The sequence below is a fragment of the Pseudopipra pipra genome, chromosome 4 (genome assembly GCF_036250125.1).
Source record: "Pseudopipra pipra isolate bDixPip1 chromosome 4, bDixPip1.hap1, whole genome shotgun sequence".
Lineage (NCBI taxonomy): Eukaryota > Metazoa > Chordata > Aves > Passeriformes > Pipridae > Pseudopipra > Pseudopipra pipra.
Window position 1 is genome coordinate 16,844,823 of NC_087552.1, and position 15,868 is coordinate 16,860,690.

At 38.5% G+C, this 15,868-nt stretch overlaps 1 protein-coding gene across 9 annotated transcripts in view; it reads right to left on the reverse strand.

Moving 5' to 3' along the window:
* Positions 1-15,868, reverse strand: part of WDFY3 (WD repeat and FYVE domain containing 3) — a 166,096-nt gene that overhangs the window by 12,984 nt on the left and 137,244 nt on the right. For 7 of the 9 annotated variants that reach the window (XM_064651756.1, XM_064651757.1, XM_064651755.1 and 4 more), the window contains 16 exons: positions 15,721-15,798; positions 14,524-14,751; positions 13,695-13,748; positions 11,218-11,386; positions 10,807-10,970; positions 9,897-10,045; positions 9,509-9,629; positions 9,083-9,168; positions 8,725-8,805; positions 8,093-8,147; positions 7,608-7,727; positions 6,707-6,824; positions 5,491-5,597; positions 4,560-4,713; positions 2,523-2,614; positions 1,981-2,193 (listed from right to left, as the gene is read on the reverse strand). In XM_064651756.1, coding sequence (XP_064507826.1) covers positions 1,981-2,193; positions 2,523-2,614; positions 4,560-4,713; positions 5,491-5,597; positions 6,707-6,824; positions 7,608-7,727; positions 8,093-8,147; positions 8,725-8,805; positions 9,083-9,168; positions 9,509-9,629; positions 9,897-10,045; positions 10,807-10,970; positions 11,218-11,386; positions 13,695-13,748; positions 14,524-14,751; positions 15,721-15,798 — 1,989 coding nt within the window. The remainder of the gene's footprint in view (positions 1-1,980; positions 2,194-2,522; positions 2,615-4,559; positions 4,714-5,490; positions 5,598-6,706; positions 6,825-7,607; positions 7,728-8,092; positions 8,148-8,724; positions 8,806-9,082; positions 9,169-9,508; positions 9,630-9,896; positions 10,046-10,806; positions 10,971-11,217; positions 11,387-13,694; positions 13,749-14,523; positions 14,752-15,720; positions 15,799-15,868) is intronic. The other 2 variants (XM_064651754.1, XM_064651752.1) reach the window with 1 other exon arrangement.

Sequence of the window (15,868 nt, forward strand, 5' to 3'; positions counted from 1 at the left end):
CACTAAGGTTTATCACTTGATAAATTAATAATAAACACCTTAGGTGGTAGATGCTATGTATTACAATATGTAACTGACAAACATAAACATTGAGTGGTATTTTGCAAGATTTCAACAGCTCTTTCACAGAGAGGCTACTACAACACTGAAAGGAGAACTGAAATTCCAATGCTGAAACTTCTTTTCCTTTGAGCCCCTTGAAATGTGCTACCTGTTTGCCTTTCCAAAGCAGAGGGAACATGCATAAGCCTGACGTAGCTGAACTATGACGGTGTAGATGTGTTTCTACTGCTTGTACCAACCCCCTGGGTACAAATAACAACACAGCCTGCATGCCACCCCCCTTCCTGAACGATAGCATGCCTCCTGTCTGGCTGGGCTATGGGAAGACTGAGAGAGAAGGTCCATCATACAGTGTTTCACATGGACAACGGATCTCAAAACTCTCCAATTCCAGCAACAAAAAAACCCAACCCCTCCTTTGAATGACTGTTCCTCTTGCTTATTCATTTTGCTCTGCCCCTCACGGTGTGGCATCTCAGGCCCGTTGCAGTCGGTGAGAGCCCTCTTATAAACATAGCCATCAGCTCTGCAATGTTTTGCATCACAGACTTTTAAAATGGAAAACCAAACTACAAGGTGCATTACTAGTGTAAGAGATGAGATAAAGAAGATGTAGTCTCCATGTTACATCTCCGTGCAGCAAAGTGAAAAAGGGTAGAGCCCTTTCCTGAGACACCCTGCCCTGGATCCTCTGTGGAAAGTCAGGGGGTAACAGAAAAACTCAACAGTCACATAAAAATGTGCTCCAAGAGCACTCACCACCAAAAATGACTGGAAGAAGTTCTGAGTTTCCTGACTTTATTGCAGCTTATTTCCTCATGCAGTTTCTGGTAGATCTCAACACATTTGTATCCAACAGGCATTGGAAGATTCAGGCAGACCTTTAGACTCAGCTGCAATGCTCTTCCACTGCCCTGCCCTGCCCCGCCCCTATCTGTTCATCTGGCTTTAGCTGAGCCATGTCTGATTATCATCACAACCCAGTGACTGGTTATTATGTAAGAGGAGAAAACCCTGCAGCCACTACATAATTAGATTATTGAGAGAGCGCAAGGAAGGAAAAGGAGAAAAGCCACAGAAGACAGATGAACAGTTCTTAGCCTTCCTTCCAAGCTGTGAGAGACCGACAGCTGTCAGTGGGTTGCCACAGGAAATATCCCGTGGCTCTCCTAAAACATTAAGTGCTGAGAGCTGAGTCTAAAGTTTCCAACACATTGGTGGGGTTCCCAGTGAATTTCTGACTCTAAAGAAATGCACAATTAAAAAATGAAAAAAAAACAAAAAAAACCCAGTCAATCTCCCCAAACCTAAACCCCCACAAAGTAAAACTTTAAATTTTTAAATGTAATATTAAATCTAATCTCTTAAAGAGAACAAAAACTTTAAAGCTTTAAAATGTGTCTATCTATCTCAACTACAGCTGTCCTACAAGAGTCATAGCTTCCTAATTTAAAGTCTTAATTTTTTTTGCAACATATTCTTCAAATAAAAGATGTGGCCAAGCCCTGTAGAACGTCAAGAGACTGGTGTAAAAAAAGGAAGCATAGCTATTATAGAAATAACTTTATTACAGGATAACCTAAAATACCTAAACACTAGGCTTTACTTTGAAACCACATTTTCACTCCTCCCCTCTAACTTTGCAGCAGGAACATACTTTTTTTTTTTTTTGATATTGATTTTTAGAGTTGAGCTATAATTCATTTTGCCTTTAAGGATGTAAAGGGGAAAAAAAAAGACATTTCTAACCTCACAGGGAAAGCCTAAAGTTAATCATTGCATCATGTATGACAGAAATGTAAATGATTTCATATCACTGGAAGAACAAGTTTTACTCCTAAAACACCTTCTTGTTCCATATTAACACATTTCAATTTAAGTGTTAACCGCAAAATAAGAATTCTACAAAGGGTATACCTGCTTTGGTATCTGTCCAAAGTTATTAATGAATCCTATGGTAGCTGTCTCTTTTAATGGGTCATTGATGTTATATATGTCCACTTGCCCCTCATAGAAGAGATGGTGAAAGACATTTACAGCTTCTACTGCAGCAGGACCTTGCTGTTTATAGCCAAAGATCAAGTCAATCCACTCATGCAGGTGTGCACTCACAAAGTCACATTCCAGAGCCTGAAATTCAAAGGGCATGCATTAAAACTAGACAGACTGGTCATGGGTTGAGCTTACTACACCTGTCACAAAGAAAAATGCAGAACATATTCTGACATGTTTTTGTTATGTTCTGATACAGCTTTTCACTGAAGCAAGTCTTGCCTCAATGTACTCCCTGGCCAAAAAGGAAGGGAAGGCTGGTTCTACAGACCTTGACAACAATCAGCCATCAACCCTGAACTCACAAACTGGCTGCTAACTGTGACCACACAAACTGAGCTTAGATTAATATGCAGCGGAAGGTCCCAACTGAGGCTTTCTATTGTCATTACTAAAGTGCAAATTACCTCCCGATGAACTCTGATAAATTCGCGAGGATCTCCTTTTGCCCACGGAGGGAGTATGACATCACCAAGTTTAGTGCCATTTTGTTTGCAACCTATTAAAAAGACAAAAACGAAAACAAAAGCTTGGAGAGAAGCACTGAAACTGCACTGCAACAGCAAAGGTGAAAAAATATTATGAAAAAAAATTCAAATTCTAACACCTTTCTTTCATAAAGGAAGCCATTTTTGTCTTTTCTTTAAAATACTATGTTGTTTTTAACTGTCAAGCAACAAAACATGAAAAATACTGCCTTGGTTGTTCATGCAAGACGGCTTGCAGGAAGAATTCAAATATTCCATGCTAAGTTTTCTGAAGAAGTGTTTCAGCATATGGTCTTCAAAACTAACATTACTCTTCTAGCTAGTGGTGTTGATTAGATTACACATCCTCAGTCTTCACAATGCTGTAATGTACAGTCTGAATTCAAAACCTCTACGTTTCTCTTTTAAGTGCTCTTGGAACATGATTATTTTCTCTATTTTTCTGTTTAAGTAAATTTCTGCTTTTCTCTTCCTGTCATGGGAAAGATCCACTGCCATGCATGAAAGTTAATGCAAACACCAGCCAGTAAAACAGCCCTCTGTGGTCACTGCACAGCCAGAACCTTGTTGTGCCAGTTTAGCTCCCACCTGAGCAGCCAACCCTGCTACTGGGAACTGCTACCATAGCAGCTGCCCATTTTGCACACAGAGGAATCAGCACAGCAAGGGTCATTTTCTTATCTTCTGTTTGACTTCATTGTTCTCATTCTGTGAGGAAAACTGAAATAAATGTGCTGGCCCCAATTTAAGAGAGGGCAATAACCTGTATTTGGCATCTGTTTAGCATGTATATAGCAATGACATGTCAAATGTGTGTTTTTTGAAGAAAATAAAGCCCAGTATGAGACAGTGTAACAGCAAACTGTACTGAGAGACCCTGGTGGAACATCACAATACAAACATTCTGTGTCATGTAATGGAATTATTGTTCTACCCATGAGAATGGCTACACATCATAGGAATACAGGCTAAATATTCATTTCCTAACAATGAGCAGCTAACTGGTATCCCCCCCAAGCTCCATGTCCAAGGATATAGGTGACTCCCCTGGGCATGGTCTGGGCACAATACATTCATCCTGCCCTGGACAACCCCATTCCCACTCTGAGCATTAAATAGGGGTATATTGTGATTACCAAAAATGTACTTGGTGAGACTTCTCAGTTATGTTCTTGTTCTGTTGCTTGTTAGGTTCACAGCACAGAGCTCAGAATATAAGAGCTTAATGCCACTGTTAAGAGTTACAAAAAACCCTAAGTAACATGCATGTCCTACAGAGAACAGGTGTGATATCTGACTCCTGTTGAGTGTCACTGTCACAAAAGCTGTGACATTTCAACAAAACCATTAGGAATACTTTAAAACAAAGTTCTAAAAGTGAAGACTGCCAAACAGATTTTGCAAAGCTTAAAAAAATAAGCACACAAAGATAGTGAACACCATCATGGAGTAGCAAGTTACATGAAGAAAAATGCAAAGTAGAGAAACTCCAACTAAAATATGATTATCTGTGCATTTTGAATGGAAAAAAACGCCCAAAATCGAGTAAAACCACTTCAAACAAAAAACCTTTCTGGGTATTTCAGTGACTTGGTTCAGCAATTCTCAGAAAAAACTTTGTATGAACTGCTGAAAATGAACACTCATTGCTTGAGAAAATATCTTAAATGATAAATCTGAAAAAATAAATCTGAGGTATCACAGTGGAAAGAACAACTCCTGTTACACTCTTCCCAGTGAAAAGATGAGTTCTGAATCATTCAGACTTGCAAATACAACACTGAATAAACATAAAGTATCAGGAAATACCTTAAGTACTCCTGCTTCTGCTTTCATGTCAGAATGCACAAGTCACCTTTTAGTTCCGCCTGTATCACGACATGCTTTTATCTCATGCTGGACTGTCTGGAAGTGTTCTCACACCCATAGAGATGCTATCAAGCTCTTATTGCCTACCTAGGTCAAAATTGTTGGAATTCAGCAGGAACTCGGGGAGGTAGAAGAACTCTGGGATGAGCTCCTTCACATCTGCCATGTTGTGCTTGGACGCTGAGTACCAGGCCTCGCGCACGCTGTGGAACATCCTGTCAGCCAGGTCAAAGTGCCCGCCCTGAGGGACAGAAACAGGGGCACACCAACATCAGAGTTATTTCTCAGCACAGCAGGTTTTACCAAGAAGGCAAATCAGAGTATCCTCTGCCTAATAAAGACACTAGAACGTAGCACGTTTCTTCCTCTAACCCAACGGATTTGATCAGCTGCATTACTTTCTGGTACACAATAATTGTAAACATAGAGCACCAAGATACAAAACTTTAAGAAAAGAGATATCTAGTCTGACTTCAGTCTCTTACAGAGAAACACAAATCTTTTTTGCCTGATGGCTTCTGTCTAGGAAAATATGTGACATGTAATATTACAAACTGCATTACCCATCAAACTGGCAAACAATTCCAGGACCTGCAAACTTTTGTTTATTTTAACACTCAGTACTAAAATGTCTCTTTGGATAAACATACTGGTTTAAAATAAAAATCTTTCAACACCTGCAGCACAGAACTAAACAACTGGCATATGATTCTTTCAACAACATGCAAATAAAGCATGGGCAGCAAAGTATTTTTCACTACAAAACTTGCTTTGGTTTTTGTCTGGTGATACTTTGTTCTGCATATATTTAGAAAAATGTTCATACTACAAGGGAAAAAAAAAGTGTATTTCATTACATCTTTTTAAAAGACACATCAAAAACCTGCCAGGCAATAACAACTCTGCCAAAAGGTATTTCTTCCACGATATTTGATGAAAACAAAGCTGACTGATCATATTTTTCAGTTATGTCTGAAATACAAAGCAGGCAAGAAATATGAAGTGATGTAATTTTTACCTGTAACCGTAAGAAAATCTGAGTAAAAGGCTCCATCCGGACAAGGTAGGAAGCCACTATCATGGCTGATGAATAGTGGGTCCCATAGTGATAAGCTGGGGTTTCCCCTACAGATTAAACATCAGAAATGTAGAAGAAATAAAGCAGTTAGGTGACAAATTCAGTACTGACTGGAAAAAAAAGAATTAGTACTGTATTTTAATTACTCTGTGACCGTGGTCACATTTAAAATTGAGATCAGAAATTTGAAAGCTTTATATTTTGTCAAGGCCATCCCTTGAGTTTTGGCTGCAGTCCAGTAGCCCTAATTCAGTGGCCCTCTGCAAAGCAGTACTGAATGGTTAGTCATTTTTTATTTTAACTAATTGAAACATTGCAGTGCAGCTATGGAGATTTCTGCTGAAGAAACGTTTTTTAAAAAAACTGTGAATTATTTTTCTTTACTTTTAGACTTATCAGTTACTGTGGAATTAAAGCCTTAGGCAGAAATACATATCAGAATTGTTGGCTACAGATGATGTACAGCTTTCACCTTCTTAATTTCCTGGTGAAAAGTCTTTATAAACACACTTAGAAAATACTGATACATTTCTAGAAATGAATGTCTCTGCCACCTTCTGTTGTGTTTGTTACAGAACAGCACTGCAGTAGTTAAACAGGCCTCTGTCTTTGATAAAAACATATAAGAAGAGTTGCTTTGCCATACAAAATCATGAATATGTAGCTTAATTGCATCTCATTCTGAGGTTTTTTTTAGTCAACAAACTGCTGTTTCTTTAGCCAAAAAACATGCATTAAGATTAGAAATGAAAAAGGTACAATACTGCTAATGCAGAAGTATTATTCTCATTCTTTCTAGTACTTATTTTCATGACACAGCACTCAAATTGTATTAGCAGACAGAGTTGGTTGTGCTTCATGTGCCTGCCCATTCCAGACTTTAGACAGTTTTAAACTCCTCCAAATGTGCAACTGTTTTGTCTTTGTTTTTACATATAAACAAAACCTATCATTTGTATTTAAAACAAACAGCAAGAAAACCAACACCCCTTTGCTCTAATTCAGTGTTCATTGGACAGTCACTAAAAAACATAGTAGAGTTCTGCATATCCATATCCAGACCTCTTTACCCATAATGTAAAAATGCATGAGTCTCTCCCATGACATGACAGGCACACCTCCCTCTGCTCTTCCTGAAGGATGGATCAGTACTTACCATTGGGATCTTCCCAATCTTTGTATCGCTTCTTGTACTGGGCTAACCTGTCTTCTGTTTGAGCTCCCATGGGCTTTGCCAGGTTTCTGAATGTTTTGGGATTTGTAAGATCCAGTTCCTTTAAAAATAAAACAGACAACAATTTTATAAAACCAAACCAAATCAAACCCTTTCAATACTGTTGATTACTATATTTAATGCCACATACCTCCTGAGCCTGTTATCTTTGCTTTTGACACACACAGCAGGTGCAATGTTGGATATGCTTTAAACAGTCCTTCAGTCTGATCCAAGAGAGTTAGTGTGTTTTATTTTAAATCACATCTGGGCTCTGGATAACTTTTCTCCTGCTCCCCTCATCCTGTCCTCAATTCCCCCTAATTCTGTTCTTGAATACTTGACAAGCACACTAATAATATTTTATGTCATGGTCTGGCAATGCCTGACCACAAAGACATTAATAGGATGTTTCATCTTTTTAGAACCAAATTCTTCACCATGGGGCCAGATTTCATTGTAGCCCCTACCACAGCCTTCTGGACAAAGATGCTTTCTCTGTGGGCTTAGGAGACTTCAGGATACTCAGAAAAAAGCTAATGTAAAGGTTTATAGGAACTAATGCAGCCTAGAGAGACAACTGCCTCCCTACAAATCCCAAGCCCTCACCTGTGCACTGTAATATCTGTAAAATCAGCACAGGCAAGGACCTGCACACATGAGACAGCCAAGAATCTCTCATACCCCACCACCGATAAGTGGGAGAAACAAAATAGACTGAATTAAAGAACTACTGATAAAGGTTCCATGCTTGGTTTTACCTGAGCATGAGCCAACTGTAATATCTGCAAAACCTCCAACTTATAAAAGATTACTGGCAAGGCTGACAAGGTACTTCATTTACCTCTGAGTCATAGTCTGCGAGGATCCAGGGAAAGACAGGGTACTGCATGAGGTCATTATAGGATCTGCCGGCCAGAGTGTTTAAGTGCATCAGGTACTGGAAGTTACTGATTTCTCCTCTCTTAAGGAAGACAGATAACAGCACTGTAAAGTTTTCACTTTACAACAATCAAATGTCTACACTGCCAAACTGTCAGTGTTCAGTGTTCTCCACAAACACATGAAACTTATTTCAATATTACAATGGTCACCTTACTTTGACTACTGCCTCCCCCCACCCCAGCTGCATTTTCAATGGCACAATCATTCCCTATTTGAAGATGATATAATGAAATATTACAAACTAAAATGCTGAGATACACTTTCTATAGTAGTATATTCCAGTTGTTTGAATAAGAGGATGCAACTTATATGTACTGATTAATTACATATCACTACAAAATGTAGAATTTAATATAAAGTAATCCCTAAAATTTTCATACTTACTTCCCATCTTTGAGTAACAGATTTTTCTCCCACTAAAGTGCTAAGCAAGCCAGACCTAATGGGAAGAAGAACATGCATTGTTTGACTTAGCAGTAAGATCTGGTTTACATCTTCACAAGACAATTCAAAATTTCAGGAATAAATCTTGTAAATTGCAACAATTAGAGAAATGGGTCTTTAGCAGTACTCTTTTTTACTTCTAAACATATACTGTAAAAATTATGCATGTTAACCATGCAATTCAGTGCCAATGGTGTCTACTGCATGAAACATTTTTAAGAACTTGGACACATCTAATGGCTTCAGCACTCTAATTCTTTTCAGAATGTATCTGCATACTGACAACATTAATCCTGAAACTCTATATTAACTAATAAGAGGATACACCAATGCTGTCAGTGACATTTTCTTCGTCATTTGTTTCATTTTGACATTTTGTGTCATTTTGTTTGTGTGTTTGTTTTAAATACACTTAAAAGTAACTGGAGCACATCATCACTAGTTATTTATTTTGGTGATGTCCAATTATGAACGGAGGTTGCAAAACTCCTCAGATAATCCTGACATTAATGCAAGCATCATGTATTGGAAACTGATGAGCTCTAGAGCTTGTGAGGAACAGAGTCACCTACCCTTGCTCTACGCTGGTGTTTGGCCTCTGCCCCGACACCGACTCCGAGCTGTCGGTCAGAGATGGCACCACAGCCAGAAACCTGCATCAGCAGTGAAAAGGAGATTACAATTAGTGTTTCTGTCCTGGGTATGTCATCTCCTGAGAATCAGAGTTTATTTAGTACCATTACAGACTTTGTTGTGAGTCTGCTACAGAACATCTTCAACAAAATCAGATGACAGGTTTCTTGCTGAAGGCATTTAGCGCCTTCTAGTGGTTCTTCCGTGCAGCACTGAGGTGCTACCAGGCATCAAAAACGGCTCAACGCAGATATTTGCAAATACTCATATTAAATGTTCCAACTTATTTTACAATACCTTTGATAAACTTTGTTTCGAACGCCCTTTTGGAAAGCTAGAAGATAGTTTCGTCCGTCCCCTGAGAAAACTTCAATTGCAATTGGCTGAAAACAAAGAGGACAAACCCATGTCAACACTAACTTGTCACCTCTGGAGGTCAGGTACAGACCAGCTTAGTCATATTACATCTGGCACCAAGTTAGGGAGAAGCAGATTTTGCTTAGTGCAGCCAGATGTCTTATTTTTGGACCACTTATATTCACTGACACACACAATAACCAGGGCGAGCCAACAAGGATGCCCAACTTAAACACTTCAACACAGTGAATAGTTTCACTTTCCAAATACTGACGAGTTACATACTGGTTTTAGCTTTTAAAAATGACAACACTGTCACAAAACTTCAAAGTTGTCTCCTCAATCCAAATATAGTGTCCAAGTTACCTGCAAAAGGTATCTCCTTTTATGCACTTCCTTGATATCTTCATATGCAAAAATGCTGCAAGTTCTTTTGAGCTGGCTTGGACCTTGCCTTGCTCCTCTAGGTATGATTGGCTCATGCATCCTGTAAATCAACGTAAACAGGCAAGAGAGAAGTGATTAAAAAGAAGAGAAATTAAAAGAATTATTCTCTTAATTAGTAAGAGTCTAGTTACAGAAAAATCTGATTTTCACAATATCCCATACTACACTGAGCAATTTATAAGCACAGAGGAAATTGCACCTGAGTTCTTCCTGCACCTTACATTGTTTTGGAGTTGACTTCTCAAAAATCTCATTAAATACTGCTTGCTCAGCTATTAAAGACTGAGGAAACTGTTAATCCACTCACTTAGGAGGCAGCGTCTCGATGTCCCGTATTTCTCTGGTGGCTGTCATGGTGAATCCGTCAATGACATAGAAGTGCTCCTTCCCAAAGAGCAGCAGCCCCTCGCTGGTGTCAAGGCCCTGGACCCGGGCACAGCGGTACATGTGCTGGATCTGTAATCAAAGGCAAACACTTGGAGAAAACCCATTAATGAGCTCAGGCTCAGACCATTGCCTTGTTAGAACAAGCCACAGACCTTGATGACTTGTAGATACAGCAAAAATCCTGTCATTTTCTCCCTTAATCAGAGATAATGCCTGCAACTAGCAATTGGGGAGGGAGTTAAAGAAATTCTTCTCAGTATGATACAGATTTATCTATTTACCAATTTATCCACTTGCACTATGCTTCCTGAACATATTTCAGAACCTGTAGACCACTCAACTATGATCACAACTGTATTTACTGGTATACTTCAGATGGACAAAGTTTAAATATACAGCATGGTAAATCAAAGTTGTTCTTGGGAATAAAATACTAGTTATCAATCTTTTTCATTCTAATGAAGAGAACAATTAATTATAGACAGTGTGCCAAGTTCAGCATTCATATTTTTTGTATATTTTCTGTCCAGACTCAATAAGCTAACACTATATTCCAAGCATGGGATAGCTCATAGCTTTCCTTTCAGGACATGTTCATTTTTCCCTTTTAGGCAGAAGTTAAAAAAAAGAATGTTCCCAGTACAGGGTTTTCAGGGTCAGGATCTCTTTGAACCAAAGCTTACATTTGGTTTCAAGGAAGAAACTGATGAAATATACAGCAAATTCAGCTGCAGATAAGGGAAGTTATATAGGACATTAGTCATGCTTGTGACATGTAATGCAGAAATTCCAATGCAGTAACTTCTTAGTGTGTTTGAAATACACAGTACCTTCTCCCCTTCTTCAAGAAGTCGAAGCAAGGTTGTATTGTCAGTCTTCTCCTCTTCATCAATCGAACTCCCCTCAACAATTTGATCCTGTGACTGGTCCTGGTTCTCATCATCTCCTCCATCAGGAGCAGAGCGAGATCGTTTCAGGGGAGGCTTCACCAGGCCTGGAAAAGAAGAACAGACAGATAAATAAAACAGACAGATAAATAAAACAAACAGATAAATAAAACTCTGAAACATAAAAAATCAACTTCACAAAACCTATCATCTTTCAAATTACTGACCCAATGCCAAGACAGAAAAACAAGAGTCCTACAGGTTCCTTATGCTTATCTTTATGCAAATGCATGAGAAGATATAAAGGCAGATAAATTTCAAGAAAACAGTTCAGGACAAACCAAATGATCTAACCTTTGACTCTTGCAATAGTGTCCTCCCCATGTTCTGGCTCCTGCTGAGTTGTTTCACCCACTGTATTCTCTTCAATAGCATCCTGGAAGACTGCAGGGTTTCCAGAAGCCAGGCGCATGTAGTACTCCTTGCTGTCATAGCTTATGGCTCTGCGGTAACGAGCAGGTTTCTTGGAAATAATTGAAGAAATTGTTTGGTCAGTCAACTCCTCACTCAGTGAAGGTGTTTCAGGAACAGGGGGTGCAGCACAGTGCATGCCCATCAAGTGCTTTGTGCGTGCTCAGTCATACACCAACACATATACAGAGCAGGGAATCCTCAGGAGACCTGATCTGTCAGCTAATTTGCAAGGCAGCTACTAAGCCACTCAGGTAATAGTGGGGTTGCAGAAAAGCCTGCAGATAAACCTACAACATGGGAAATAAGAAGTGTGGCCAGTATGTTATGAACTGACGTGAAAGGCTGGGATTCTTGTGCATAAAACTGATTGGTCAGATGGCCATTTCGTCACCTTTCATAACTCCCTACAACATATGCAGCTTATTTGTTAGACAGCTGACTTCTTTGTAAGGCAATAGTTTGAATAAAAAATTGCCTCGAGTAAAGATATAGATATGTGGAATTTGATATGACCTAAAAGCACTAACGGGCTCTGCTTTAAGGTTCAAAAATTCTTCACTAATTCAGTTGTTCCTTTTTTTGGTAAAGATTCTTATGGTTCGTGGGCAGGAGACTGGCACAAGAGTATGCATTTAACTGAAGCAATTTTTTGAGCACTGTTTGTACCTTTGGGTGGTGTTTTTGGTCTTTTGGTTTGGGGGTTTTTGTTTTGCTGAGGGTTTGTTGTTTTGGTTTGGAATTTTTTGTGTGTCTGTGGTGTTTTTTCCCCTCCTTGTCCATCCCATTCCCCATCACACGCTAATTCTTATGTTCCTCACTTGATTATGGAGGCAACATTCAGAAGAACTAAATGAGGACAATTAATATGTTAGAATGATCACAGGAAATACAGGTGAAGATAAAAGTGTTATTAGAGAGCCAAGGGTCTTTCCAAAACTGAAACACACGGATGGATGAAAACCCATTGATTTTATACTGCAGTTGGAAATTTTCTTCTCTGACTACTGTTTAACCCAACACTCAAACTCTAGAAAGTTTTTACAGTTTGTTCAGTTCTCCGTCACGATAATTTTTTTTTTTGTTTTGCAGCATTATCTCCCATTAATTTCAAAATTAGGTTGGGATAATGACAAAATACTATTATTACAAATCCAGTTCAGTGCTTTACATTATGCAGAATTGTAGAATATCACTGCCATTTAAGTCAAGATCTTCTCTTCTCCACTTTTGCAGTATTAACTGGACATACCTAAAATAAGAAATTACTGGGGTTTTTTGTGTTTAACTGTATAATAGTATAGTGGGAAACTAAACGACTCATAAAAAAAAATCAAAATCAAACTAATTTTATTACACGTTGATGCTTGGGGTGACGAAGTGATTAAGATCAGCAAGATGGAGATTTATTATTTCATGTAAAACTGGCTGTTCCCAAAATAAAAAAATTTAAGGCACCGTGATCTAATTTGCTCATTTATGTTCAGCCAAGCCTTCACTCCTTATCACCACAAAAATGCCACTCAGACAATGCTTAAAACACCTGTGGAAACAATTTATCTATAGCCTAGAAAGAGAAATCCTAAATAGCACTGCTAAGATGAAGAAAGGACAACAGTAACAATTTATATTAGATATTCTGTATAATAGAATTACTTCCATTTATATGTATTAGTTTCTTGTTGACGGTAATTCAAAATGAGTGAATGCACATTACATGTTGTACTTAGTGATGGGCAAGACTGCAAATCTAATTAACAGAGAAGCACATAATACTGAAAAGAGTAATACTGCAGAAAAGTCACTTCCAAGCAGGTCTTTTCAAGGCAGGATTCACGCTTTTTAAACAAATATGTATACTTCATTAATAGTAAAACTGAGAAGAGCCAGCTAAGACAAAATTAATAAGGGCTTTAACAGAAGTAGGCCTGTTACAGCCCATTATGGCCAAAAAGGAGAAAAAATGCTCACCAGATCCTCTCTTAGAAACACTTTCCCACTAAGTGCTTCCCAGTGATTGTGTTGCCCATTACTAAACATGTTCCACCGACCATTAGTTCAGACCCCAAAGCCACAACACTTCACACAGTGAGAACAGTGGTAGCACAGCCCAACACAGCCTGTTAGTGTGCAGCAAAGAAGGTAAGATCTACAGAAAGTTTTATTAGGTGAAGGTTGAGGAAAGCACAGTAACGTCTTCTAATGTGATTACTGAAAAAACCTTTAGGCCTGGAATTATGTACTGAAAGAGCAAGTTTGAAAGCCAAATGTAGAAGCCTTGTTAAGGTTGCCTAACATGCAGGAGGAAAAAAAGTTGTATTTATTTGACATTCTTTCAGTCAGTGTACTTGTTTCTTTACCTTTTGAGGAATGGTATCATCAGATGTCTCAGGAAGTCTGCTTGAGAAGTCAGACTGAAAACAGGGCATCAATTACATAAGCATCAGAGAAAGAACACTTTTGAGAAGAATGCATGATGGCAGTTCTCTACTTCATGTGAACTAGACTGTCACCACAGCTACTGTGTGTCAGATCACAAGCAGGCAAAATATACTTGATGGTTTAAAACTGACTGACTGATGTGACTGACTTGTTTTAAGTACTTTGACACTCGGGCTTAATTTGAGGAAAAAAATTCCTGCATGCATATACATATACCTAAAAAGACACAATAAAGACTGCTCCCTTTCTTAAAAATTGTGCTCCAAAATGAAAAGGAGCTAACTGCCAAGCTTTCAAAGGCCACACACATTTCTGCTACACAGCCCACCTTCATAATCACAGATGGATGAAAGTACATTTAACAGACCAAGGACCATATTCTGTATGGTTTTTTTCCTTTTTTTTTTCCCAGACCCCTGTTTACCACATTATCTAGAACAAGGACGAGAGCTCAGACTGAAAGCTCCCATAGTTATGGTACTTCTCAGCCTCTAGAGGCTCATGAAGGTGCCTGTGTTGTTTGCTGGAAGGAACACTCAGCATACCTCACCTGATGTAGAATTGCTAATCTTCAAGTTCGTTTAGTTTTGAGCCAAGTGCTTTACCAAGCATTTAGGACATACAGACAGAACACCACATAATACCAACAGAGCAAAATACATTTCTTAGGAAAAACTTATATATATAAAAAAAATAGATTTTGCAGCAGGACATAAAACTACCCATCACAAACTCTTGAACACTTACCAGCAAGTTTGTTTCTTGCTCAGCTTCAGGCATGTAGGGATACTGAGTATAAAACATGTCATTTCGCACCATCTTTTTCCTCATTCTGCAGGGACCCTCAGTCATCTCCAGCATCCACTTGTCCAGATGGGAGCCAATGGGGGGACCCCACAACCCTCGCTCTCGGAGTAACTCGTATTCAATCTGAGACCACTCCTCTGTCACGTATTTTAATGCATTCTGCTGACGCTGAACACAAAGACATTGGTAAATGAATCAGGAGCGAGGCTTTTAAACCTGTCTCTGATATGAGCAGAGACATTTTGACCACACTACAGAAAAACAAGTAGTAAGTAATAATTCCAGCACCATTTTCTAGTATTTGTGGTGTCAGTTACCATAAAAGCAGGTGTCATACTGTAATCTTCTTAAAATAAAAAAAAAAGAAAGGGGAAAAAAAGAAAAAAAAGAAAAGAAGACAGTAAAAGCTCTGCTTTTTGGTTTGCATTGTTAATTGAATATATTTCTAAATGGTAAATGTGAAAGAAATGTTAACACTAAACCACTCTGAATTTGAAAAAGGATTTTAAGAATGAAATAGTTCTGGAGGTCTTCCTGCCTATATTTGCACTGTAGAGAGAAGTTTAATGAAGCAGAGTTTGGTGGTTGTTTTTTTTAACTAATTGCTTTCAATGACTTGTTTCTCTCAGAAGTTGATTTCTTAAGATTTATATAAGCACGCAGCTCAGCAACTACTTTGAACCAAATGTCTTTGAGAATGTTTGGAAGAAACCACAGGGTGCAACAATTTCATTCTGGAAAGCACAGAGCAGCCACTTATCATCACTGCATGACATCAGAAAATTTCATGCTTCTCCACATCTTCTCTTCCTTCTGTACAATGTTTTAGAAAGACAGCGTATTTCCAATCTCTCTCTTTTTGTTCCCTGTTTTATTTTTTCTTTACACTTCTAAGTAAAGACTATTTAAGCTTCCTTACAAGACTTTTAATCTACAACCAGATCAAAATCAGTTTCCTCATTTGTTTATTTGACTGCACTTAAAAACCCCTTAAAAATAACAACTGTATCTAAACATTCAAGTGTTTCACCTATGACAAGCCAATATTTTACAAGCCCCATGATGAGAAGTGGCATTGGCATAACCTAATAGACCAAAGTAGCAGTGTCAAGTAATTAATCCTCTAAGCCACCATACCTCCTGGTATTCTTTATACTGCATATCAACCAGGTCCCGAACCACTGCAATGTGAGTAAACATCCACTGGGAAATTTCCTAATACAAAGATAAGAGAACAGACAGAATGACACTTTATAAAGATTTTGTTAGAATAAAAATGTGTATG